At 49.4% G+C, this 14244-nt stretch overlaps 1 protein-coding gene across 1 annotated transcript in view; it reads left to right on the top strand.

Annotated features, from left to right (window-relative positions):
* Nucleotides 1-13639, top strand: part of LOC119455420 (dTDP-glucose 4,6-dehydratase) — a 50207-nt gene extending 36568 nt beyond the window's left edge. The window contains exons 11-13 of the mRNA XM_037716828.2: nucleotides 9384-9497; nucleotides 11450-11551; nucleotides 13196-13639. Coding sequence (XP_037572756.2) covers nucleotides 9384-9497; nucleotides 11450-11551; nucleotides 13196-13249 — 270 coding nt within the window. The 3' untranslated portion in view covers nucleotides 13250-13639. The remainder of the gene's footprint in view (nucleotides 1-9383; nucleotides 9498-11449; nucleotides 11552-13195) is intronic.
* Nucleotides 13640-14244: the final 605 nt, after the last annotated feature.

The raw sequence follows: 14244 nt of genomic DNA, 5'->3' as shown, positions 1-14244 counted from the left end.
GCTCTTGCGGACACAGCCGAGCTGAAGCTGCCCAACCTGAACAGGGAGTTTTTAGTCCAAGCTGACGCGAGCGACCTGGTTATAGGTGTGGTGCTGCTCCAAGAACATGATGGCATTCTTCAGCCAGTTGCCTTTGCCAGGCGATCGTTGGCGCCCGCAGAGCGTAACTATTCCGTGACCGAACATGAGTGTCTAGCGATAAGTGTTCGCTCTGTGTAAGTTCGATCACTACGTCGACGGAGTGCCTTTTGTTGTTGAAACGAATCACGTGGCGCTCACCTGGCTAGAGCACTTGCGCAAGCCCTCAGGTCGCCTCGCGCGCTAGGCATTGACGTTACAGCGCTACAACTTTGTTCGCTATCGGAAGGGGAGCACAAACGTGGTGGCCGGCGCCCTGTCTTGCGCCCCCGTTTCAGACCCGTACACTTCTGACCGGCACCCCTCCGACAAAATGCTTCCAAACTAAGCAGGAGTCCTTGTCTCCAATGGCATGAATGGAGCAAGTTCAGGCTGCTATGCGGCCGCCGTCACCTGACGAAAGCGTGTACCTGCTGGACCCCCTAATGTCCATGGGTATTGCATTCAGCACACAAGAGCTTCTGGAAGCTCAGCGTAATGATCTGTAAGAAGCTGAGGGGTCGCCGCGGAGCGCACGACCAAGAGGACCAGCTCAGCAGCCTTTTAGAACGGACTAGCGCGTGCCGTGCTGTGCACTAGCACGAGCCACCCAACTTTATTCTCCTTGCCATCCGCGGCCAGCCCCAAAGCGCCGGCCGAGAGCGCCGACCTTAGCGTCCCCGCATAGCAGCATCGGTGGGCGCTACAGGGCCCCCCGCCCAGACGGAACGGCGAAATGTGCGCGATTCACTGAGGTGGTCTGGGCCTGTGAGTGCAGCAGTGGACGAGGTTTTGGTGGCGGCAGCTTCAGGAACATGGCCCCAATGATCCTTGCATCTCGGAGGGTGCAGAGGCGATGCCATTCGCGCTCTAAGCTGCAGAGGCAGATGTTGTATGGTCGGTGAGCATAGACGGTCGATCGCAGAACGGTGCGGGGAACGCGGCAGCCATGATGACATCGTCCAAGTTTGGGCTGGTCAAGCGGTGAAGACGGTGGTGGGGTGCGTCGGCGCCGACAGCAACATCGAATCCGGCCCCCACTGATGCTGCGACCGTGGGCGCTACAGATCCATTTTGTCAGCAAATCGCTGACGAGCTCGAAAAAGAGCGCAGTTCCAAAAGGGAGTGAGGCAGCAACGCCGATGGGCGCGAATTGACAGCTGGTATCAGGCACGTTGGATTCGTATCTGCTGGATGCTGACTTAGTGCTCGTACGTTATATCCCATCTGAAGAGGCTCCTCATGAGTCCTTTAAGGTGGTGATTCCCAACAGTCTATGGAGGGCCACTTTGATCGACTTCCATGACTCGCAATTGGCCAGACAAGTAAGTGGCCGTAAGACTTATCTTAAGTTGCGCCGCTCTGCGACCTGGCCAGGCATGAAGCAGGATGTACTTCATTATTCTCGCTCGTGCCGCGTGTGTCAAAGCGTGAAGCTCCGTGGTGGCAAACACCCTGGCAAATCGCGGCCTGTGACACTATGGGACCTTTCCCAAGAAGCCAGCAAGGTCACAAATTCCTACTGGCCGTCGCAGATCATTTCACGAAGTGGGTTGAACTTTTTCCCCTTCGGAAGCTAACGGCACGCGTCATATGGGACAAGTTGATTAAGGTATTCACCCGCTTTGGCTTTCCAGCGGAGTTGATCATTGGCAACGCGTCCTATTTCACGGCCAAGGTGTTTGTCAGTGTCTGCACAGCCTTTGGCATAAAGCACCGCAAAACGACTTATCACCCTCAGGCCAACCCTACCAAGCGGATGAACCCAAATGTGAAGCCCTTGCTAGTGGTCTTTGCCCTGCAACACAGTAACTGGGATGCCTGTCTCCGCGAGATAGGTTTCTCCTTGCGCACATCGGTGAACCATTCGACTCGGTACACGCCCACTTTCCTCAACTTCGGGAGAGAGCTGCCAAACCCAATGGATTGCGTTCTGCAAACCGGCAGCGGGGTGGACGCCGTTTCATCGGGTCTCTCCAATTACGCAGCGCAAGTGCGTGCTAGGATGAGCGAGACCCTTTCTCATGCCCGCACAACCCGGTGAAAGCAAGCGCTGGACAGAAGGCGCATTACGACCTGTCGCACAGAGAGGTACATAATCAGGTAGGTAACCTCGTCCTCAGACGAAATCATGTACCGAGTCGGGCAACAAAGGGCATCTCAACCTCTTTCGGCCAAGTGGTCGGGCCCATACTGAGTGGAGACCAAAATATCTCGTCTTGTGTATAAGCTGGTGGACTCAAACGGTAGACCACCCGGCTGTCCAGTGAATGTCTCCGACCGCAAACCTTTCGTTGCCAGAAACAGCGACTGGGAAGAGGAAGAGACACAGCAGGCGCAACCGAGCAAGACGGCGGATCTCAATCCGCATACTCGCCTGTACAATCTGCGAAAAAGCTCTTAGTTGCCACTTCTCGCTGGTAGGCTGTGGGACCTTATTCCCCGCCATGCTGACAGGCGGAGAGGTGTGACTATAGCATGAACGCACGCATTAAAGTGGAAAAAAGGCACTCATTAGCCAAATAAGATGCTTTTTCATAGTGCACAGCTTCTTCCGAGGGCCGCAGAGAATCAAACCAATCCGCGCTCTCGCCGGTGTAAGCTGCGAAAGCTCGCCTAGCCGTTCCCTTACTGCTCGTGCTCCGGTGGCGCTCGAATGACATGGAAGGCACGGTTAGTGTTTCAGCGCTGGCCAGAGGGGCGCATGAGGCTTCCGTAAGGACAATAGGCCTCCTCTCCGTGAGCCTCCTCCTTCCCTCTGGCAGCCACCTGCAAAGATGAATGCGCCAGAGCGGTGTGTTATTTGGCAAGCTGACGGATGCAGTGTGAGCTTGGTGTTCTGTGTTAACATTGTCATTAAACTGTGCAATCGGCTGTTGGTGTGTTGTTATCATCGGAGTGCAAACTTAGCTGTTGAAGTGTTAATATTATCGGACTGATGCTACATAGATGCCTACGATGAAGCCATCCCAACACGCCTCGAGGACGTCGACCAACTTGTCCAGGTCTCGCGGGCGCCGGCACCACAGCCGAAAGCACCTCCAGTCGCAAGCTGTCCAGGAAACCACTACGTTTGCAGTGCCTTCTGAGGCCATAGCAAGACCCGTGTTCCAATCCAGCCCCTCTGCTGCCTCCACATCCGCCCTGGTGCTGTCAATACCTTCATCCCACAGTCCGGTTCCCGTTCGCCATCACGGCGCCACATTGTTACATGGGCCTTCCAATCTGGCTCCGAAGCGTCAGTTTTCTTCGTGTCGGTGAAACACTGGAAAGAACAAAGGAAGGTGGAGAACGGCATGAATGAGCGAGAGATCCCACGCGTCTTCCGTGGCCGCACGGTGTCAGCCATGGTCGAGGCCTCAGGCAGAAAGTCATGGCCCTTGACCCTTCTTCAGTGTACTGCAAGGTGTGCGGTGTACTGCGGCTGTGCCGGTCCCATGATGCCATTAAGGTGCACAAGCTTCACGTGAAGAAGACGGAGCCAGCCGCCAGAGAGTGGGGGACGGGTCTAGCCGCACAGGTGCCGAAGAAGACGGACCCAGATTTCAACCAATCCCTGTTGCATTCCGTTGTCGGCGCTCTGGCCTCAGGCCCTGCGTTCACGGCCACCATTGCAGCAACTGTCCAGCAAGTAACAGCGCTGGTGCCCCTCCACAGCTCTGCCCTTTTGCCGTTAGCCGGAGACACCAACCAGCCTGGAGAAAGCCTCAACTTCGATATTTTCGGTTGGGGAAATAAGACAGGTCAGATGTCAGCTTTTCCATTGATTCTGGTCGGCTCACTTATGGGCCGGCCCTAGTCTTTAGGAGGGGGTGATGTGGGGACCCCTTTGGACCCCTTCTCCAGTTCACGCGCGACTTGGGTCATTCGTCCGTGTGACCACTGGGGACACTGGCATACCAGCCTTATTGTGAATAGCATACATTCTCTGTGGCCACTGGCGTGCAGAGAGCAGTGTGGCTAGCAAGAGGGTCCAAAGGGCCCCCACAGCTGATTGTATGGCGTTCAACCATTGTACCGAGCTAAATGGCATGTTGTTGAGGTGTTAGCAACACCACTGTGAGCGCCCGCATGTGCCGCCTATCTCATCGCTAGCGCCACCTACAGCGCTGTTACGCCGACTCAACGCCAAGCCCAAAGGAGGCAGGGCTCTCTCTCAGTTCGCTACGACTGCCGCCACGGACGGTCACGGTTTTTGGCGCGTGCCACTATGTTTTCTAATAAATAAGTGTTACCCTGTTATTCTCGCCTCAGCCTTCACGCCTCAGCCATCACGCCCAGCCCTCACATCTGGCGCAGTCGACCCCGAACCTCAGCCAAGCCATTCAGCCACGGCAGCGCAAGAACGCCTTTCGAATGCCAGCGTCGAACGCCGGTCAGTACGCCTTCTCAACTGCATTCGTCATTGTACTTACGCACTCACACCGCCGAAGACTCACGCCTGAAGATACTCCTGCCATTTTACCGCTCGTCTGTGTAAAGCACAGCCGTCATATGAAGAGTGTCGTGAATGTTGACTAGCCCTAGTCGACAACTAGGCTTAGCGATCACTCGCCTAGTCTCCCGTGCGCCCAGCCTCGTTTCGCAACGCCATGCCGGGAATTGTGTGGCAGAATCTCGACGCGGTGTGACCATGTCGCGCCTCGGCGTCGACCTTATACGCGAAGAATTGGCCCGTCGACAGCTGGACCTCACAGGTTCGAAAGAGGAGCTCGTTCAGCGTTTGCAAGCCGACATTCAGCAGCAGCATGAAGCTACCCCTCCCCCCCCCCCCGGTTGAAACGAATGAATCCGCCTCGACCGCTGCGGCGCCTTTGATGCTGGACCCAGCCACTCTACAGAGCCTCGCCATGCTGTTCCAGCAGCTACCTCGCCCTGCAACAACGGTGACGACACTGCCAGACCTGTCATCGTCCATCCTGCAATTCGCTGGTTTGCACAGCCACAGTGTCAATACATGGCTTGACGACGTACAACGAGTACAGCAGCTCGCCTCGTGGGACGACGCCACCACACGCCTGATCGCAGCTAGCAAGCTGAAAGGCACGGCGCGAGACAGGCATCTCGCGTTCGGCAACCAGTACAGCACCTGGGCCACGTGGAGTGCCGCCCTGAAGGGCACATTTTGTACAGAATTGTCCCTCATTGAGTGGCAAGAGCAGGTCATGAGGGTAACCCAGGCCCCATCCGAAAGCTTGCACCAATATGCCTTTGCCAAGTTGAAGATCATTGAGCGTTGCCCGTTAACCTCTCTGAGGCCCAAAAGATTGACTACCTGCTGCATGGTTTACGGGAACAACACATCCTCGCCGCCATAGCAGCCAACCGGCCGCCCACGGTAGCTGAGTTTATTTCTACTTGCACCAGCCTCGACAAGAGTGCGCAACATCTGCACGCCATAGCAAGCCCGTCACCATTTGCCGGGTCTGTTTTGCCGCCGTCGCAACCCTTTCGTGCCGCTAAGCCCGCAGAGCGCCAGCAGCCTCGCTCAGAACAATCGACACCACAGTCCTCCCGAGGGGCCACACCAAAAACGCGCATTTCAGAGCTGCCTGCCGAGCAACAAGAAGCTACTTATGCAGCTATTTCGGCACAGTATGGCGCTCCAGCTTTTCGTAGCGGTCAAGACCTGTCTCAAGCTGTCTGCTACCAATGTCATGCCTTGGGTCATCTGGCATCCAAGTGCCCTACACGCACCAGCCGCTTATCATCACCAGCGCCTCCAACCATGCCCAAGACACAGCAGCCCCCAGCACTGCACAGTGCACCCGTTCCACTTGACGACTCACAACAGCAATGCCCCTTCTTCAACGCAACTCTCAGTGGAGTCGGTGAGTGTGAAGCGTTTCCTGACTCTGGGTCCAAGGTGACATTAATCTCTAAAGCTTGTGTGCCTGCAAGCATGATCATCCCATGGACCGAGCCTCCACTCGTGGTAGTAGGAGGAAGCACAGTGCTACCTGTTGGTGCTGCATTTTTGAAGATATCCATCGGCCCAGCCACAGGAGTTGTTGAAGCTGCTGTTTTGGAAGATAATGTACTCCCCCTCATTCTTGGTGAGGATTGGTTCTCGGCAGCGCAGGCACGTCTCATCTTTGAGCCTCCGAAGCCAGCGCAGTTGCAGCATACAGCCATGAATATCACCATTACCGCAAACCAAAAGCTAGTCTCAAGAATGGCAAATGCTGTGATCCCAACAAGGTCCGTCCTTTTTCCTGAAACCAGCCCAGTTCCAAAGACTGCCTACAACGTGATCCGTTGCCGTTGCCAGAACAGCCACCATGGCAAGCGTTAGCAGCCCAAACGTTGCCCTCAAGTAGCGCTCCTCTAGTGTCAAACTTCCGCGCTTCCGACACGGCGCTCGTGCACATTCATCCTGACATTCCACCGGCTCGCGTTGACAGCCAGCTCGCCCTCACCCAGCCTCCCCTTTTGGCGCACTTCGACCCCATGGCAACCACAACGCTAACCACAGACGCTTCGCAGGAAGCCATTGGAGCAGTGTTATCGCAAATCCAAGACACCAGAGAATGTGTCATTGCCTACGCCAGCCGTGGACTTACATTGGAGGAACTGAAAACTGCACAGCAATGTATGGGAGTGTATCGCCGTGCACGGGGCAATAACTGTGAAGTTCCGCCAATACTTCCTAGGCAGAAAATTCTCTCTGGTCACAGACAACTGGACTGTTGCCTGCTTAACGTCCAACGTGCGGCCATCTCGTCGGTTCACTTCTGTGCTCATGGACTTTACAGTAGAGTTCGATTTCACCGTGCGACATCAGCCAGGACGCCAAAACGTTGTAGCCGACCACTTGTCCCGTTTGGCAGGTGCTAACCATGGCTCAGCCTTCGAATCCAATGAGTTCAAGCGCTTCATGAGTCTTCATTCTGTGGAGCTCCATTTCACAACTGCCTATCGACCTGAGGGCAATGGCTTAGTCGAGAGAAACAATGGAACTCTCCTGGCAGCTCTCCGCAAGATCTGTGCAATGGAACCACTGTCATGGCCTACCAAACTTCAAGAGGCAGCATTTGCAGTAAACACGTCCATGAATGCCAGCACGAACTTTACGCCATTTCAGCTTCTCTATGGCTACGTACCGAAGATTCCACTCCAACACCATCCTCCGTTCCAGCACTCCGCCCTTGCCGAGCGCATCCTCGACAACAGTGCAGCACTCCGAAGCAGCCGCCAATTCTGAAGCAGCCCAAGGTGCACGCAAAGAGCGCTACGACCGCAGCCACCGTTCTCACACCTATACCGTCGGTGATATGGTCTGGGTGAGACGACAGGCTCCGGTTGCCAATGAGAAAATAGCACCTCACTTCAATTGTGTTTATCGCCTCTACAGAGCAGCAACAGCCTCAATGGCCCCAACGCACTCGATGTCTACCGAGCCACCTCGACGACTTTGTGCTCGAGTGAAGTTGCAGCGTTCCCGCGCATGTGTGTGGGTGTGGTATCGCGCGTGTGACAGTGTGCAGAAGCAATTGACCACGAGACGTGGTCAGTCAGACTGGGGTGGGATGTGAGCGCCCGCATGTGCCGCCTATCTCATCGCTAGCGCCACCTACAGCGCTGTTACGCCGACTCAACGCCAAGCCCAAAGGAGGCAGGGCTCTCTCTCAGTTCGCTACGACTGCCGCCACGGACGGTCACGGTTTTTGGCGCGTGCCACTATGTTTTCTAATAAATAAGTGTTACCCTGTTATTCTCGCCTCAGCCTTCACGCCTCAGCCATCACGCCCAGCCCTCACACCACATGACTGCCCCCTCTGGTTTCGGTGATGTGAATAGTCTCCTACGTCATGTCTGAAGCCAAGCTGCGCTTGGCACAAGCTTTCAGCATGTCGCATAAGTGCTGCAATTACTTGTGCCACTCTCAAGGAATAATGCTTTTGTATCGTAATTGTGGAGTCTAGAGCTACCTAAAGAGGTAAAAAATGCAAGACACAAAACTTTCATGTCAATAACTTCTGTAACACTTTTCAGCGCCCATTTTCCACAGTGATGATAAATGTTAATATCAATGCATTTCGGCACAGATTTTGAACATGTGTGTATCAAAACTGGAGCGAAGCACAGGATATCTGTTGATCGGATATTACTTCATTACGGCTTGGCTTCAATTTCAAAATTGGGACATGTGCTCCAAGATGTTTAATTACAATGTTAATTAGTGAAATTTCCTTAATTAGCTAACATAACTCTGTAATTTGTCTTGCAAGTAGTGTCCACCTCCTCTTGTAAGTGTTTAATCCAACTGATATGACAGAATTGTGACCTCTACCACTTGGAGATCTGTAACAAGTCTGTTCCCATTAATATAGATAACCCAGTATAGTGAGGCAGTAGACATTACTTTTCTTTTTCAAGTCCATCATCTAACCATATCTACAATGCAGCTTATTTATAGAATAGACACCCTTCCACTCCTAAACACAGTTGAATGGACAGCACAATGCTGTTAAAGGAATAATGATGTGAAACGAATTGGTTATGAACTTGTTCCATTGTGCAGATAGGATCAGATTAGACGAGTGTGGATTCCATTCCATCATAGACTGTGTTTGAAAAATAATGAAATGGGTGAAAACTTGGGAAAAGAAAATGTGGTCAGAATGAAATGTAACCAGCACGCAACAAAATGTGATAAAATACGCTGCTACTATAAATCGGGTATCTCAAATTAACGGAACCAGTTATCTGATGCCCGTTTTCAACAGCCCGTTTTATTGCGATAGCAATCATGCGGATGCTCAAGGCACGTTGGTGGCATCATGTTGTCGAGTCGCAGAGTGCATTTGGTAAGCAAAAACAGAGCCAAGTGGGCACACCATCACGCTCTGCTCAACCAAGTCTGCCAAAGCCAAGGCAGCGTTCTGGCTTTCACTGCTGGTGCGAGCGTTTCGTGCAGACATATTAGGGTTCCTGCTGAGCAGCTGTGAGCATACCACACCATACGCTGGTCTGAACAGAGCAGACAGTAAACGTCAAGCTGAATCTATGCCATTATTTCGTTAGGTGCTCTCAAACACCAACGGTTTTCCTTCGATCTCATCTTGTGCAACAAGATGGCGCGAAGCCTGTAACGTCGCTGGTGGCGCTCCTCATCGTGCCAGCTTGCCGAGATGGCTTCAGCGCAACGCTAAACCTTTTCATCGCTTTCAATGCCTCTCCTTTAGGCAGAACTACCAATTATTTTGGTAAATGTATGACATGTCCTTTCTTTCGCTCCCCCATCCATCTCTCACGGTGTGCAGACTGACATGGAATCGACTGTGGAGCAGGTTAATGAGAAGCATCTGTCTCCCTGGGCAGAGGCATGCCTGAAGGACAACATCACCAACACGCCACTGTCTCCATACCTCTGTCAGGTAAGCACAATGTTTGCTACTGTCGGGATTGACACCTCGGTGAGGCAAGGAACCGTCAGTAGCCAGGCATAGAGATGAGGACGTCCAAGTTTATGAATTTGGGCTGGTTCTACGATTTTAGCAATGGTGCATCAAGTTTTATGAAATGTTCTAACGAAAAGGTTTCAGATGTGTTGAAGAAAGATGGGGCAAGGCAAGATTGCAAAAAAATGCCTTCTTAAAAGAAATGGGGATTACACCTGTGTCACCCTCCTGTGCTAGCACAAGATGCCATATGCCAGAGGGCTACTTGCTTCGAGCAGGTTTGTTCAGGTAAGTTCCTGAAGCAGGCGAAATGGTCCACAGCAGAGTTGCTAAAAATGTTGCTGCAATCTAAAAATAATGTGTCAGTCTCTGCTGCTCAGACTTTGCTGCTCCTTGTGTACTGCCTCTAATGTAAATCATTGTTAATTAATAAAGTTGGTATCTCATAAAACATGCGCATTCAAAGCCAGCGTTTAAAAATACCAGTAAGAATGCGTGCTATTTCCCTCTTTTAGTGTATCAGCAGGGGTCTTACGAATGTTAATTTGCACAGGTGGCAGGTATGCAAATGTGAATTTCTGCTCTCTTAAGTCGTGACATATAATATTCAATGGGTCGCTTTGGGAACAGTAAAAAAATGCCATGCGAGTACTTCTTCAAAAATTGGTTGAAATAACAAAGGATACAGCAAGTAACACAATTGTGAAATATAGTGGGAGAAATAAAGTGTCAAGAAAAGGGGAAATAAATGCTCCAGGGAAAGAAGCATATTTAAAAAGCTGTAAAAATTCAAAAAAGAGCTTGAGTAAAGACACATGAAAGAGATGTGCGTGTGCAGTTGGCATTATTTATTGTAAGCATAAAGAGCCCACGGGCAAAACTGCTCCTGCATGTGTGTGTTAATTTTTGACCACGTAGCAGTAAGTTCCTCGAAACAAGACAGTGATGCAGAACACAATGGAAAAGAGACAACAAAGCAGACAAAACAACTACTGCACTCACAGTTCTATAAAGCAGTGATTAAATAGATACTTCCTCTTTTTCATTTAAGGTGTGGTTAATTCATTACGAAGTTCAATTTTTTTCGCTGGTGCCATTTATTAACCCTTTGAGGCACTGTGTACACAATTGTGTACGCCAAGAAAGTGCGTCCGCAGCAAAATCATTGATAAATGTAATGATATTTAAAATGTGTCGCATGCATCTTGAAACTGTTCTGACTGGAATCATGTTGCAAGTTCGAATAATAATGGGCTCAGAATGTTTTAGTAAAACGAGTGGGAAGGTAGGAAGGTTGTGTGTACTTGGTGCAAATGTGGCATTGTATGTAGCGGGTTCACACCTTTCATGGTTTTTCACCCTGTGTTGCACCAGGCATTATTTTCAGGTGCCTGGATGCTTTTCATGCCTGCGATACATGAAATAGTTGTTCTCATATGTAACGTTCCTGTGGTGAGTTTTCGCATGGAGTCCATATTCTGTAAACCTGACAGAACTCGCCAAAGAATTGAACATTCTTAATCTATGCTGCTACTGTATGCATTTTGATTTTGAATATGCAAGAAATGTGTTGAAATTCAGTTTTCAATCGGCGGAATTCATTCGCGCCTGAAAGGGTCAAGTGAAGCTCTTTGCCTTCCTCATAAGGCGCTTGTCGTGTAATTTCTGTGTGTCTTTATGGGTTTTTTCTTCGCGCTTTTGCACCATTACATCTATTGCTGTAGAATTATGAGTGTGGGCTAAATTTATGATACGCTTCATATTCATATCAAAGCAAAGGTGATATTTATGTGGAAGCCACGACCTTTACAACGGTTGTGGGTTCAGCTCCCAGCAAGAACAAATCGTTTTCTGCCACTTTCATTTGCACTGAATGAAGAGTACAGCTTTCTAGTTGCTTCATGCCCTCGCATGCCTCTTTGTTACAGGAGCTTCTCACAGATAGGAATTTGTGCTTGGATGGAAGCAAGCTTGTCGGCACCGGTTTCACGTATCTCGTTCCCGAGATGACAAAGGAACGCATTAACGAAGTAAGCACACTTGACGCTTATTCCGACAGTTAACATTTCTTGCATTAATAAGTGCCATCATTTCATTTATACATGATTCTGTACATTGCACGACATTGTGTAGCAAGTAGCTGTGTTTGAGAAAAAATTTCAAATTGAATTCGAATGCTATGCAAAAAATGTGGACTTCAATAATACAGTAGAACCCTGTTCATGAGTTTCGTAAAAAGATGCGAGAAAAAGCTTACTAACCGGAAAAACGTACGATCTAAAGTCACTGAAAAATTATGCAGACTCAACTGCAGTTGACATCAACGTAATGTGAAGCAATGCAGCTTATAACGCCGATGCATACTGAACTGGCGGGGCCTGAGCAGCCAGAGACGCGCGTTGTCCTTTTTGCTGCTTCAGCAAGTTTGTTTGTGCTCCTCGAAGTATTCTGGGCAAGCTGCTGCGGCAGGTGGCTACTGTTCTCAGTGGTGCGTGCCTAGCGCCTTTTCTTGTTTACATGGGATCTAGCAGCCGCAATTTGGCGATTTACTGAAAGTTGGTGCCGAAAGATTGCATTTTCCGGGAACAAAAGCGTAACTCTATTGAGTCATTTTTTGTGTTCTCGATCTTGAACGTTGGTGCCGGGAAAACGTACGTAACGGGATCGTAGCAACGAGGTTATGCTATATTTCCCTTGTCTACTAGCAGTTAAATAAGATATATTTAGAGGAAGGGTGGTACAAATAAGTCCTATCTTTTGCCTTCAGTACATTCAATGACACTTGGAAGTCCATCTGACCAAATCGCTTAAATTTAAAAAAAAAAAATTGAACGGTAAGCAAAGATACTGCAGACTTCAGCAATTTCTATGGTTTTGGGCACCAACAACTTCCCAAGAACTTTTTCTTCTTGGACAAGCACAGCTCTTAACTGTTGTCGCAGCAAAAGTTCGCTATGGATCCTGGTTGGCTTACAAATGGGCACTTAAGCATTTGACTGTTCCCGATGCAAGGGCCTTTTTTACATGGCAGATGGACTTGCGTAAGCGTATCTATACTGTATAGCCCTTTCAGGCACTGTGCGCACAATTTTCACACTAGCAGAAGCATTGATGAAGCATCACAGCAAAAGTATTGATGAAAATTATATTTAAAATGTGTCACAAACATTTTGAAACACTTCTGATTGGACCTGTGCTGCAAAATTAAATAATTTGTGTAAGCTGTTTCAGTAAGATGTCTGAATGTTTGCTCTTAGTATTGGTATGTTGTCGTGTAGCCGGTTCATTTCTTTTACTTTTTTTTCACAATGTTTTGAATCCAGCATATATTTCAAGTGGCTGAATGTGTGCTTTACCAAGTATGCTAGACATGAAATGTAGTTGATGTTCTCGCATCTGACATTGCTGCGGGGAGAGTTCTCACAGGAAGTCCACACTCCAATTTGACAAAACTCGCAAAAGAATAGAAAATTCTTAGTCCGTTCTGCAGCAGTAAGCTTTTCGCTTTTGTCTGAAATTTCGATGATCCCCATTTCCCTAGTTTTCAAAAGTCTGTGCAAATCACAGAAGACATCATTTTGTCTCTCGAGTTCTTGAGTCGCAAACAGCACAGAAAAACTGCGGAATTGTACCGAAGTCGCAAAATTCGCTGTGTTTCCTTTTTTGCCCCACAGATAGTCGAAGACTACGTTGAGATGGGCCTGTTTCCAAGGTCACTGCTTCGGTGATGCAAGGGCGATGAGCAGAGCGAAGTGGACAGAAGTGCTAGTCAACTTCTGGTCATCTACAGATAACTTTAACGTGCCTTGCGAGTATTTCTCCAGATCGACGACAGCGGCCATCACCCGAGTGCAACGTGCAAGCCAGTTTTTTTTGCCTGGCTCTCGTTTTTTGTAGGTTATTTACAGCTTGTAGGCCCCGAGGAGTCTCTTCGTCTTTTTCACTCTCTATACAGTATATCTAGTATTTTACATTCCATGAGCGAGTTTTTGCTTGCATTGTTGAAACCTGCCAACGCCTTTGATGCTCTCTGAAGCTTTTTTGCCTGCAGTCTAGTTGATTGTATTGTTTTGTGATACAATATTTCAATAAAAGATTTTAAGCCGTTGTGCCAAGTATTTTGCAGCGATTCACTTTTTTTGCTCAGACAGCTGTTCTTGCCAGAGAGCTCTTCTCATTTTTGGTTTTTCAGACATGTTTTTCCCACCCACGTGGTGGCTTAGTGACTCTGATGTTCTGTTGCCAAGTTTGGGTTCGTTCCAGGTTGAAGTTCGATTCCCAGCAATGACAGAATGCTTGAATGAGGGCAAAATGCAAAAATGCTGGTGTGCTTATAATTAGCTGCATGTTAAAGAACCCCTGGCTGTTGAAATTAATTCAGAGCCAAACCACTATGGTATCCCTCATGGCCTGTTTGTTGCTTTGAGACATTAAAGGGACACTAAAGGAAAACATAGTGCAGCTAGATGGATGCATTACTCGTCTAAAAGTCTATCATCGTTTTCTGTGTGCCAATGTACCACTTTGTTGCCTAGAAAATTGCCACTGACGGTCCCGCTGTTGCTCCTCAATTTGAACTGCCCGCGTCAAAACAGACAAGTTGACATAATCTCCACGTGACCTCCCTGTATGCCATTCATTGAATAAGTCGGTGCTGACATGTCATTTGAAGGATCACATAGTCGACAGCAGATGGCGCCATATTTTTCTGTTTTCATCATTT

Source organism: Dermacentor silvarum, chromosome 6 (genome assembly GCF_013339745.2).
Source record: "Dermacentor silvarum isolate Dsil-2018 chromosome 6, BIME_Dsil_1.4, whole genome shotgun sequence".
NCBI lineage: Eukaryota > Metazoa > Arthropoda > Arachnida > Ixodida > Ixodidae > Dermacentor > Dermacentor silvarum.
This window is presented reverse-complemented; position numbering and strand designations above follow the sequence as displayed.